The following is a 12,756-nucleotide window of genomic DNA, read 5'->3' as shown; positions in this document are numbered from 1 at the left end:
ACCACACAAGACAGAAATTGGAGACAGCCATAGAGATCCACCTATGGGCACAGCAATGAGAGGGTCCACATTCAATAGCTCGAGCCTTTAGCGCTGATTGACAGTCCAAACAAAAACCGTTAGGAATGGGTGAACACTCTGAGCACGAGGAACGTATTTCACATTTGATTTCCAACGTTTTGTCAGTTGTAGTTTAGCTTTGTAGCTAACGTTAGCTGGTAAGATTAACGTATACTGAACATTAAGGAATAGCTAGCAAATAGTTGACTGTGGCTGTCAAACTATGATAACATGGAGGGAGAAGATCAGAGGATCGTGTTTTTACAGAACGTGACTTTAAAGGCGCTAAAGTTGAAACCTGACAAATGGCAGAAGTTTATTGCCGGGGAGGAAACCCGAGCTTTGATCGGCAACTTCATTGAAAAATCCGACATCAATAGCCTTGTTATTTCTCTAAATGCTGCATCCCAACTTGTTTGCAGCCTTGAGTTTCCGCAAACAATTAAAAACAAAGCTGTATATTTTATCAAGAAAGATAAAGAAGTTATTACAAAAGACAATATAAAGAATGTATTTATTGGAGACGTCGCGAATTCCCCAGTGGACGCTACAATCGGCGCAATTGAGGGGGTGAGTAATGTTAGGCCAGGGCGCCTAGCTAGCCCAATGTCAACTAGTCCACAAGCTAATGCTTGACTTGGACTGAAATAGGTGCCGGTGTTGGTGCCGAACCCTTGACCTCAATCCAATAGAACATTTGTGGGCAGAACTGAAGAAGCGTGTGTGAGCAAGGAGGCCTAAAAAACCTGACTCAGTTACACCAGCTCTGTCAGGAGGAATGGGACAAAATTCACCCAATTTATTGTGTAAGGCTACCTGAAACATTAAACAATTTAAAGGCAATGCTACCAAATACTAATTGAGTGTATATAAACTTCTGACCCACTGGGAATGTCATGAAAGAAATAAAAGCTGAAATGAATAATTCTCTACTATTATTCTGACATTTCACATTCTTAAAATAAAGTGCTGATCCTAACTGACATAAAACAGGGCATTTTTACTAGGATTAAATGGCAGAAATTGTGAAAAACTGAGTATAAGTGTATTTGGCTAAGGTGTATGTAAACTTCCGACTTCCACTGTAGGTGCAGGAACTGCACAATATTTTTGAGCTAATATTCTAGCTACAAGAGGAATAGGATCTCAAGCAGTAGCTAGAACATTTGAGGTGCTTGTACTCAAGGGACTGGTTGTAGCTATTGATAAATTAAACGGTCGCTCATAAATTTAACAAGTGTTTCTCCAGATTGCTTACCCTCTACACACCAACAAAGACAACACCAGATGCTGGCCCAGGGTGGTTTCAGATGATGTGTCTCGCCATGCACACAAACTGAAGAATGAAGTGTTCGTCGTTGGAGGTCAAATCAAAGGCAGAACATTCCTGCCATTACCAGCAAACGCAGATGCTCTTGAAGATTCAGAATACACCTACCGGTATTAAACTGTTACCTCTCCTAATGTCTCAAATCGCATAATACATTGGCCGTTGAAAATAAACAGTGCATTGTCTCCTTTCCCCCAATGCAGGCTCTCTTGCTCCATTGACAGTAAGTTGATGCATGCCTTTGAGACGGTGATAATCGACTGGACTCACCAGGTGACAGAGGTTCTTAGTAAAGACTCTGCCCAGCCGATCCTGGATGGACTGAACCCACTGCCCAGAGTGGAGTTTGATTTCTGGAACAACAGACTCGTGAACCTGGAGTGTATTTATGCACAGGTACCCTATTTTACAATATTAAAGATGATATTGTTGTTTGAAACGTGTGTCTTTGTGCGCTGTCAGTGCTAGGAGCTGTCCATGGTTCTGATTGGGTTAGGCCAACAATAGGTGGTGTTGAATCGACAGCGAAAGGGGACCTGCATTAGCAGGTCAGGATTCAATCAGATCAAGCACTAATCTAGCCTCATGACTCACACTAAATTATTCCCCTGATCTGACATTCTATACATACTTTAGTCTGAGACTGCCATCATTGAAGTTGTTTGTGGTGACGAGGGGCGTTTGTATTGTCATAAGCGATTGTATTGTCTCTAACCGATCAGAGTATCAAAGCCAATGACACATTTTCAAACCGCCGCTTTACCCACGTGTGTTCTGGCTCTCTCCCAACCCATCGTTTTCTGTACCGATCAGACGGCCCCGAATGTGCTCGCATTCGGTGAAGGGTTGGGTAGGTACTCAGCTCTAGACTCATTGCGGAGAAGAAACTAACGTCCGTGGGTGTGGCGTAGCGTTTCGTCAGAGAAAGGAGTCTGGATAGCCAGTAATAACCAGTGTTAACCAGTGTTGGCTGACAGCTGCATAGCAGTAATGATGCACAACTCCAGGATTCGTGGAGATGACTCCGACTCCTGTTGTTGGAGTAAAAGGAGTCAACTCTTTCTCGACTCCGAGTCCTGTGATTGGAGTAAAAGGAGTCGACTCTTGCTCGACTCCGACTCCTGTGGGCGTAGTTGTAGGAGTCGACTCTTGCTCGACTCCCAAAACATTCTGAAGCAGATGCGCGTACATGTACACATCACCTCATTATTGCAGAGTCGTACTAGGAAGACTACATCTGCGTTCTAGAGGACTGACATGAGCATGATGCCGCCCACTTGCTCATCAACTTAGCCTATAAAGTGCCTATTTTGTTTGAATTTAGAAGGTGATGTCTAGGAACTAGAATAGTTCAGAGATATTTCTGCTGTGCGCAGGATCCCAGTGCAGACGTTGCACTCTATACTGATAAGCCTATTCTTTGCCATGTTATAGCCCTATTCAGACAGGTATTACTAGAGACGCTGGTTGAATGTTTACACAGTGTGTTCAATAAAGACATGAAAACGTATAATTGTTTGTGTGTTATTAGTTTAAGCACAAGTGTTTGTCTATTGTTGTGACTTAGATGAAGACCAGATAACATTTTATGACCAATTTATGCAGAAATCCAGGTAATTCCAAAGGGTTCACATACTTTTTCTTGCCACTGTAAATTGATGGTGTGATCATAATCATTATTTTAGCGATCCATGGTAGATGTCCTTCCTAATAACAATGTTCACATCCTGCTGACATGAGCTTCTGAAAACCTACAGGAAGGTAGCGCTCCAGGAACAGAGTTGGAGAACCCTGACCTAGGACATCAACAAGCAGCCAGGTTTTCATTAAATAAGCTTTAGGAAAAATACTTTTTTTTGCACATTTAGGCATAATTAAACTGATGCATTTGGCAACGTTCAACTTCAATTCGCTGGCACAATGAATAATAGTTTAGCCATACTCATTCATAGCCTGGTATATACTTTTAGTCAATTTACGAGGCATTGCAAGACAAGACGTTGCGAGATATACAGATTACCAAGATATAGCCTATGCGCACGGTTCCGACTGTCTGTCTACCTGCACCGATCCCCTCTCTCCCTCGCTGGCTCCCCTGCTCTTTCTTTTTGCTCTGAAAAACGCTAGTGTGTGTTTGGTGTTCGGTCTGTTGCGTGTAGAATAGCTCAGCCTACTCATTGATAGCCCCTACTTTAGTGAACTTGTGTGAGACATTGCAATAGTTCGACATTGCGATAGGCTACAGCATTGCGATAGCCAATACATCTTTTGATTACCGATGTACAGTTCTGACTGTCTGCCTGGTGGCTGTCATGCCTACCTATGGCTGTACCCTTCCCCTCTCTCTCCCTCCCTTTGCCAGTAAAGATGCAATAGTTTGTTCTCGGATGCAGACAATGGCAAATAGTTTCCTCTGTTGCAGAAATTCTGAATCTTATGAGGCGGAATCGAAGCTTGACACCCACAAATGGAAGTCGACACCGGGAGTCAGTGGGCAAGGAGTCGAAGAATTGATTATTTTGGAGTCGACTCCCCATCACTACATAGCAGATGTTTTGGTGGTGTCATTCACTTTCAATGGAAGGACAGCGATAGTGGGCGGCTGAACAGGACGGGACTCTCGAAATTAGAAACAATTAAATTGGCTAGTTCAGCTGTCAAGAAATGGGCGGGTTGTAACTTGATCCTACTGCTACGATTGGATAGAGCAAGGCTGTATCTCTGCTCCCTTTCACATCTCCCCATCGCTCATATACTTGTTTCTCATATCACTTGCTGCTGTTTACTGCTACTATGAGAACTAGCTCAATGGCGTAAAGCCACAAATGTGAATAATATTTAACAAGGAGAGCGAGAGTAGGAAAAAAGTTAAAACAATGATGCACGTTCTGTCTGAATGACTGAAATCTGCCCATAGTTTGAGAAGTGAGAACACACACACACACACACACTGTTCTTGGTCCATAAACATGTAGGAATATTCTTAGGTAGCTAACCCTATTGACAACCTTTATTTAGGCATTTTAAAACACTTTATTATTTCCCTATTATGACGATCATCTAATCTGACTATCAATTGTCAATTTACAGATACGATTGCGGCTGGTCGATTTTGGTCACTGTGTCAATTCATCCAGTTCTCAATACTGCACCTTTCTGTTGGATAATGATCTAGCTTGCTGCTGCAGATTTTTCCAGCTAGACATTCCTCTGCATTGTGCAGGTGGTGAGTGGCAGCTGGCATAGCAACAATTTCGCTATGTAGAGGGACTATCGGCCTAGCCGATAGAGAAAGGCCAAGAAAAGGTCAATATAGACTAGAAAAGGCCAATATCGGCCCGGCTGATTATCAGTCGTTCTCTTGTCCTTGGACCTTAAGGAGAAACGGTAACTTTAGCCAGCAGCATACCACCCTGCATCCCACTGCTGACTTGCTTCTGAAGCTAAGCAGGGTTGGTCCCTGGATGGGAGACCAGATGTTGCTAGAAGTGGTGTTGGAGGGCCAGTAGGAGGCACTCTGTTCTTAAAAATAAAATAAAACATAAAATAAAAAAGAAGCCATTTCCCTGTGTAGTGTGCTGTATTTTGGAGGGGTTGTTGAACAGGTGTCCTGACTGTCTGTGCTTATTAAAGATCCCATGGCACTTATTGTAAGAGTAGGGGTGTTAACCCTGGTGTCCTGGCTAAATTCACAATCTGTCTGTCATACCATCACAGTCATCTAACCATCCCAAGCTTACAATTGGCTCATTCATCTCCCCTGTAACTATTCCCCAGGTTGTTGCTGTAAATGAGAATGTGTTCTCAGTCAACTTACCTGGTAAAATCTTAAAAAATACATTTGGCTTCTTAAGAGTACATTCTGGGCTAGGTATGAGCTGACATATCGATGAGTTGCTGCTCCTGTGTGTCACAAACGACTCCCTTCCTTATTATACATACTGCGTTACAACTTCTAAACGGTGCTAGTAGAAATCGTAGGCTCTATCGATGTTAGCAATAATGACTCCAATGTCAAACCATTGATGTTAGGCTAATGCATGTTTTCATGTTAATTTGGATGGAGGATTTATGGCAATCAGTCTAATTTGAGTGTTTGAATTCGTAATGCAGCTGCATGAACTTCTAATGCGGCTGCGTGGGCTTTATCGGATTATAGTCTGTGTGGTTTAGTTGCATCCAATGGCAGTGTCCGTGATAAAGTAACGCAACAGGTCGCTTGTGGATTTGACAGCTCTAATGCAGTTCCGACACTTCCAAAACAACGCTATGTGGATGTCAATCTGATTGAATCTAGCCCTAACTCGAGCTGCGCTGCAGGTATCAGGAGTGTGAATACTGATAGGTCAATTGGTCATGGTCCTTTCTTTTTTCTGAAGTTGATGGAGCCAAAAGTGCGCAAGATGGCAGAAATTGTTGAAAAAGCATCAAGTACCTACTGGCCAGCACTGAAGAGTATCTACAGGGATGTCAATGAAGGTTAAACAACGTTTTCACTAACTCAGATTTCCCTGTTTGAACACAAATGGTCGTGGACCTGCATGCATTTTGTGTTATGCAACCCTCCTCCATTGTAGGTCGGACGGAAGCACGGGATATTGTTCTTTATCTGAAGCCACTGCAGAAGATACTTGATGAGATTGAACAGTTGGAGTACTCACAGGTGAAAACAGCTTCATGTGTCCATCCTATTAATTCAGATAATTATCTTTAAACCTTCACTTTACACCTTGTCCCTCTGTCCTATTTGCAGCTGCCAACCTACGTGGGAGCTGTGATGCACACAGTGTGTCTAACCTGGGCTAACTCTGAGCACTACAGCCACCCTGCTAGGATCATTGTCATCCTCCAAGAAATCTGCAACCTCTTCATTGATATGGTAATTGTCAGTGATGTTTTTTCAAAGTGCATGTCTTTTCAATGTCTTTTTAATAACTCCAATCAGAATATACTTACCCCCTAGCCCCCTTCCCTAGACACTTCTCAGACCTAGCCCCTACTACAAAAACACATTTCACCTAGTAAAGAAACTGCTACATACATTCATATTTTGGAGACTGTCCTCCTGTGTGCTGCAGACAAGGAACTTCCTGGGTCCAGAGGAGGTGATGAAGGGCCTTATGGGGGAGATCGACGAGATTCTGGGAAACATCAGGATGAGCATTGTCACCTTGGTAACCCTCAGAGAGACTTACAATCAGTGCAAAGTCGACATGGACAAATACTTCAAAGTCAGTATACATTTTTACACTCTCACCTATTTTACAACACTCAAGGCAACATTTCATCAAACCTTCAAGTGTTACAACTCTATGACTAAAGTCAATTATCTCTGTACATTTATGTCTAGAATGGAAACTCAAAGAACTGGGATTTCCCTTCACACCTGGTGTTTACCAGGCTGGATGCCTTCCTGCAGCGTCTACAGACCATAGAGGTACACACACACACACACACACACACACACACACACACACACACACACACACACACACACACACTGGGCTAACCTGCGTCTGGTAGGAGGTGTATGCGGTGTCAGTGGAGCTGCTAAAGCTGGAGAAGGTGGACATCCAGGGGGTCCGAGGCAGTGCCCTGGGAAACATGGTCTTCAGCGTCTACGAGGAGTTCCTTGATCTCATCAAAATATTTGCAGAGTGCAAATACGACGCCATCGACACAGGCAACAAGGTAACCAAACTTGGCTCTGGACAAAACTAGTGCGCTACTAGGGAATGAGGTGTAATGTCAGACGCAGAGCCAGCTGTGTTGTTCAGAGTAGTGCACTACTAGGGAGTAAGGTGTACTGTTAGGCGCAGAGCCAGTTGTGTTGTTCTGAGTAGTGCACTACTAGGGAGTAAGGTGTAATGTCAGACGCAGAGCCAGCTGTGTTGTTCAGAGAAGTGCACTACTAGGGAGTAAGGTGTAATGTCAGACGCAGAGCCAGCTGTGTTGTTCAGAGAAGTGCACTACTAGGGAGTAAGGTGTAATGTCAGACGCAGAGCCAGCTGTGTTGTTCAGAGAAGTGCACTACTAGGGAGTAAGGTGTAATGTCAGATGCAGAGCCAGCTGTGATGTTCAGAGTAGTGCACTACTAGGGAATCAGAGTTGCTCCTCTTTCCCTCTCCCTCAGAGCTTTGATGAGAACTTCAGGAAGTTCCAGGACCAGATCTTGGACTTTGAGAGACGGTTAGGCACCATCCTGTGCCAGGCTTTCGATGACTGTGCCTCCACAGAGTCTGCTGTCAAGGTCAGTCTAATGTAAGGTGTTCTGAAACCTAAAGTATGTACAGTAGTGAAAGTCACTCTTCAAAACCCCCTTCCATTTCCTCCTGCATGTAGATGTTGGACATGTTTGGCTTCATCCTGGAGCGCCCTCACATCCAGAACCAGATCTGTTCTAAGTACAAGGAGCTGGTGGAAATGTTCAGCTCAGAGCTGGACCACACCAAGCTGGTGTACGACGCCCAGATGGCAGCTGTGGAGACATGTAAAGGCGTCCCGCCCATTGCCAAAAACATGCCCCACGTTGCCGGGCAACTCAATTGGGCCAGGGAGGTACAAGACCGCATCCAGATTCCCATGAAGAACTTCAAGGCTATCCAACACCCGTACGTGCTGTATGGTCCGCCACTCATACTCTAGTATACACTACTGTCAGTGTCCTGGTTAACTATGCACAAAGCATCTGATTCTCCTCACCTTTTAACTTTTTTTTCTATGAATACGCATGTTGAAATTAAATGCATTAAAATGGCCTTGCAGACAGTTGCTGTCAGTGTGTATTGGAGGCTAACAGTCCTGTGTGTTGTGTTGTATCCAGGTGTATGGACACGGATGAGGCCAGGCTGGTGTTCCAGAAGTATGAAGAGATGATGGGGCTGCTGCACCAGTACTGTGTGAGTGTGTACACAGAGTGGACATCCCAGGTCGGCACTGACTGCCAGTTCAACCTGGAGCAGCCTCTGCTTCTACGCAACACCAAGAACAACGTCCTCAGTGTCAACTTCAACAAGCAGGTCTGGCTGGGAAACGCCCTCTAAACACACGCACACGCACACACACACACACACACACACACACACACACACACACACACACACACACACACACTCTCTCTCTCTCCAAACACACACTCTGTCTTGACACTTTCTGTAGACTAAACAGACTATGCTAGAGTTAGCCATATCTCTGTGTGTCTGGTCTGTGAGGTGTGAAAGGAGTAACATGTTTATCTCGCTGCAGCTGGTGGCCGTTCTGAGGGAGGTGAAGTATCTGACCATCCAGGGCCAGCAGGATGTGCCTCCCAGCGCTGCTGAAGTCTTTTCCCAGAGTGAGACCTTCAGGAAATACGTGGGCAACCTGGACCTCATCGTCTCCTGGTACAACCAGGTACAGGACAGGACACTGGAAGGGAGGGCATAGACAGATACAAGGAGTGGAGTTTTAATTCTAAAACTGAAACTGAAAGACACAAACTCAGTGTAAAAACCTTCTGAGGTGGTATCTGTCATCCACAGATCCTAGCCACAGTCCTGCCAGTGGAGTTTCCACTGCTTGAGGAGGAGCTGAAGGGCATCGATGAGAAACTGGCCCTGGCTGAGAGCACTCTGAGCTGGCATGGGGAAGGTACTGGACTGAAGGCTGATGAGCACAACTTTACTAGTCATATTCATAACAGATGGTCATAATGGTCACTTATGTGTGTGCCAGGTGTGTGGGAGTACATCCAGCAGATGAGAGACAACTTGCATGACTTTGAGAGCAGAATCAACCAGGCTAAGACCAACGTGGAGGCCATGCACATAATCATGGAGGTTAGGACTGTCTGATACACACCTGCTTTCCCCTCTGTACTGTACCACTGGAGGGGAGATGTGATGGTTGGATTGTGATGTGACTGACAGGAGTGGTCTGTGAGCCCCATGTTTGAGAGGAAGGACAATAAGGACTCTCTGCTGGACCTGGATGGAAGACAAGCAGCCCTTAACAAGAAGTACGCTGCCATCAAAGAGTCTGGCGAGAAACTCCACCAACTGACACAGGTAAAGAAACAACTACTACATACAGTATGTAACAAACAGTGAATAAGTACACTTAGTGTACAAAACATTAAGAACACTTTCTATTGAGTTGCACCAGCCCTTTTGCCCTCAGAACAGCCTCAGTTCATCGGGGCATGGGCTCTACAAGGTGTCGAAAGCGTTCCACAGGGATGCTGGCCCATGTTGACTCCAATGCTTCCCACAGTTGTGTCAAGTTGACTGGATGTCCTTTGGGTGGTGGACCATTCTTGATACACACAGGAGAGTGTATCAGCAGAGTTGCAGTTCTTGACACAAACCGGTGTGCCTGGCACCTACTACCACATCCCGTTCAAAGGCACTTAAATATTTTGTCTTGCTCATTCCCCCTCTGAATGGCACATATGCACAATCCATGTCTCAAGTTTCTCAAGGCTTAAAATGGTTCTTTAAATTGTTTCCTTCCCTTCATCTACACTGATTGAAGTGGATTTAACAGGTGACATCAATAAGGAATCATAGTTTTCACCTGGTCAGTCTATGTCATGGAAAGAGCAGGTGTTCTTAATGTTTTGTAAAGTCAATGTTTGATAAGTGTGCCATGCTGAAGAGTCTGTGTATCTGGTGTCTGTAGGAGAATAAGAAGCTGTTTGGAGCAGATGAGAGCACTTACTCGTGGATGAACTACGTCGACTACATTGATGACAAAGTCCTGGACGGGTTCTACAAAGTCGTCAATGTGTCTCTCAAGTTCCTTGCTAGTAACATGCTCGCCAAGGTATAATTCATCTCGGAGACAAACCCTCACAGGTATCAGTCGTGTTAAATCCCTTTATGTGCTACTAACTGGCGTGTTGTGTTGACTTGCAGTCGAGTATAAACCCACTGTTTGAGGTGCGTTTTGAATTGGAGGATGGAGACACATCGTTCTACCCATCTTTGGTCTATGGCATATCTGATGGCTTTTACGACCTGGTCGAGAGTCTCATCCATGATGTGTACCAAGTTGCTGAACTAGTTCCTCGGATATCAATGACCAACAAAACGTGCTACGATGTGAGTACATCCCTGTGTGTGTGTGTGTGAGAATGAATGTTACCTATGTGTGTGTCCCATTTTGAACCATCTTACCCTGTGTAAACTATGGTGTGTGTCTTTGTATGTTTCTCCCATGTGTCCCTCAAGGTGGAGTTGGATGAGATGTCAGAGCTGTCAGACATGCGTGAGAATGTGTTGAACCAGGTGGTTGGGGCCATGAAAGAGGCCCAGGAGTATCGGGACGTGCTCTATAAATACGCCTACCTGTGGCAGGATGACAGGGATGACTTCATGGAACAGTTCCTCCTCTACGGCAAAGTCCTTTCCCCCGAGGAGATTGAAGCGCACGGAGAGGACAGCGTGCCCAAAAACCCCCCCACACTGAAAGATTTCAAGGAAGAGGTACAGAAAGAAGTCCCTGGCTGCATCCCAAATGACACCCTATTCCTGTAGGACTCCGGTCAAAAGTAATGTACTCTTTAGGGAAGAGTGTACCGTTTAGGATGCACCCCCTAAAACACAGTAGGGACTCTTAGCAATTTATGTGGGACATAGGACATTGGTGGCACCTTAATTGGGGAGAACGGGCTTGTAGTAATAGCTGGATTGGAATGATATCAATACATCAAACACATGGTTTCCATGTGTATGATGCCATTCTATTTACTCTGTTCTTGACATTATTATGAGTTGTCCTCCCCTCAGCAGCCTCCACTGAGTGTTAGGTTTTCCAGGGTTGGTCCCAATGAGTGCTGTGTGTGTTCCCCTACAGATCGATACGTATGAGAAACTGTACAAGGAGGTGAGCAACTTGGAGAACTCCCAGGTGCTGCAGCACTGGCTCCAGATTGACATCCGTCCCTTCAAACATGCCCTGCTCAACACCATCAAACGTTGGAGCCTCATGTTCAAACAGTTCCTCATAGACCGAGTCACCAACAGGTACAGACCAACAGTGACAGGACAATAGTACTGCTGGGTGTTGCGTTAAAGACCTGCAGAATGGGATTCATTGGTAGAATGAAGACTTTCTTCAACTGTTAATTGTCTGCTGCTGCTGTGTGGGTGTGTGTGTGTTCTCCTAGCCTGAGGGACCTGGACGGCTTCATCAAGGAGGTGAAGGATGGGCTGACCAAGACCGTGGAGGAAGGGGATTACCAGGGCCTGGTGGGGGTCATGGGTCACCTGATGAGGATGAAAGACAGACAGGCAGCCACAGACACCATGTTCTCCCCTCTCAAGGAAACCATCCAGTTCCTCAAAGACTTTGGAGAGGAGCTGCCTGACGAGGTCCATGCTCAGCTACAGGTAGGCGACACACAGATCTGACTCCAGGTAAAAGTGCCACCTTACTACAGATCTAAGATCACTAGAGATATTGTTTTATAGCAGCTCTTTAAGCAAGGGCAGAACCTCTTTACTGCATGGGTTTCCCTTGCTCAATAACAAAACAAGAAGCTGAGCTTTATTTAGCCTTTAAACATGAAACGATGTGTCTTGGTTTAGGATCTTCCAGAGCACTGGAATAATGTGAAAAAGACGTCCCTCCAAGTCAAACAGAACTTGGCTCCATTGCAAGCACATGAAGTCAACATCGTCCGAAGGAAATGCCAGCAATTTGAGGTAATTTTTAACACATCGGTATATGTAGCTACATCTATATAAATCACATAGAGACGACGGATGAAGAGAGAGATACTGTATGGGCATGGTGTGAAGCTGTGTGCCCTGTGTGTCCACAGATCAAACAGTATGAGTTTAGAGAGAAGTTCAGACAGCAGCCCTTCTTCCAATTCGCTTTTGAAAACCCACACGGGGCTCTCGATGATGTGAGTAGTTCAAAATCTTTTGTGGATATAATTTAAGCTCTGTGTTGAGTATAAACCCTAACCCTTCCAATACGGTGGGTAACCACAGATTCAGATGGATATCATGGGCTTGGAGGAAGAGATGGAGGGCCTGTCAAACTCGGCCGGTCTGTTTGAGGTGAATGTTCCCGACTACAAACAGCTCAAAACCTGCCGCAAGGAGATCATCCTGCTCAAAGAACTCTGGGACATGATCCTGCTGGTAAGACCACAGCTCACAGGCATACTGGTGTTTTCAAAAAAGGCATAAACATAATGGGGGATAAATCTGAATGCATGCAATAGTGTCACTCTGGTTAATATATATTTTTTTATTCATCTTGTTTGTATTCTCTACTCTGATCTTATGCTGACCTGAGCCAATGGTTAGATAATCAATGAGACTGATTCAATAGATTGACGGACAGTGAGTGACTGTGTGCTTGTTGTGGCTGCA

At 45.0% G+C, this 12,756-nt stretch overlaps 1 protein-coding gene across 1 annotated transcript in view; it reads left to right on the top strand.

Annotated features, from left to right (window-relative positions):
* The first annotated feature begins 3 nt into the window (after positions 1 to 3).
* The window catches only part of LOC110499416 (dynein axonemal heavy chain 17), an 85,829-nt gene continuing 73,076 nt past the window's right edge, over positions 4 to 12,756 (top strand). Inside the window, exons 1-24 of the mRNA XM_021576549.3 lie at positions 4 to 630; positions 1,310 to 1,500; positions 1,594 to 1,786; positions 5,770 to 5,869; positions 5,968 to 6,053; positions 6,144 to 6,269; positions 6,469 to 6,621; positions 6,741 to 6,827; positions 6,914 to 7,081; positions 7,524 to 7,640; positions 7,733 to 8,001; positions 8,214 to 8,409; positions 8,636 to 8,782; positions 8,911 to 9,019; positions 9,104 to 9,207; positions 9,298 to 9,435; positions 10,049 to 10,192; positions 10,285 to 10,470; positions 10,600 to 10,854; positions 11,225 to 11,394; positions 11,538 to 11,760; positions 11,959 to 12,075; positions 12,195 to 12,281; positions 12,370 to 12,522. Coding sequence (XP_021432224.1) covers positions 292 to 630; positions 1,310 to 1,500; positions 1,594 to 1,786; positions 5,770 to 5,869; positions 5,968 to 6,053; positions 6,144 to 6,269; positions 6,469 to 6,621; positions 6,741 to 6,827; positions 6,914 to 7,081; positions 7,524 to 7,640; positions 7,733 to 8,001; positions 8,214 to 8,409; positions 8,636 to 8,782; positions 8,911 to 9,019; positions 9,104 to 9,207; positions 9,298 to 9,435; positions 10,049 to 10,192; positions 10,285 to 10,470; positions 10,600 to 10,854; positions 11,225 to 11,394; positions 11,538 to 11,760; positions 11,959 to 12,075; positions 12,195 to 12,281; positions 12,370 to 12,522 — 3,858 coding nt within the window. The 5' untranslated portion in view covers positions 4 to 291. The remainder of the gene's footprint in view (positions 631 to 1,309; positions 1,501 to 1,593; positions 1,787 to 5,769; positions 5,870 to 5,967; positions 6,054 to 6,143; positions 6,270 to 6,468; positions 6,622 to 6,740; positions 6,828 to 6,913; positions 7,082 to 7,523; positions 7,641 to 7,732; positions 8,002 to 8,213; positions 8,410 to 8,635; positions 8,783 to 8,910; positions 9,020 to 9,103; positions 9,208 to 9,297; positions 9,436 to 10,048; positions 10,193 to 10,284; positions 10,471 to 10,599; positions 10,855 to 11,224; positions 11,395 to 11,537; positions 11,761 to 11,958; positions 12,076 to 12,194; positions 12,282 to 12,369; positions 12,523 to 12,756) is intronic.

The sequence above is a fragment of the Oncorhynchus mykiss genome, chromosome 20, assembly GCF_057628025.1.
Source record: "Oncorhynchus mykiss isolate SJ-2025 chromosome 20, ASM5762802v1, whole genome shotgun sequence".
NCBI classification, from domain to species: domain Eukaryota; kingdom Metazoa; phylum Chordata; class Actinopteri; order Salmoniformes; family Salmonidae; genus Oncorhynchus; species Oncorhynchus mykiss.
Note: the sequence above shows the minus strand (reverse complement) of the source record. Positions and strands in the feature narration are given on the sequence as shown.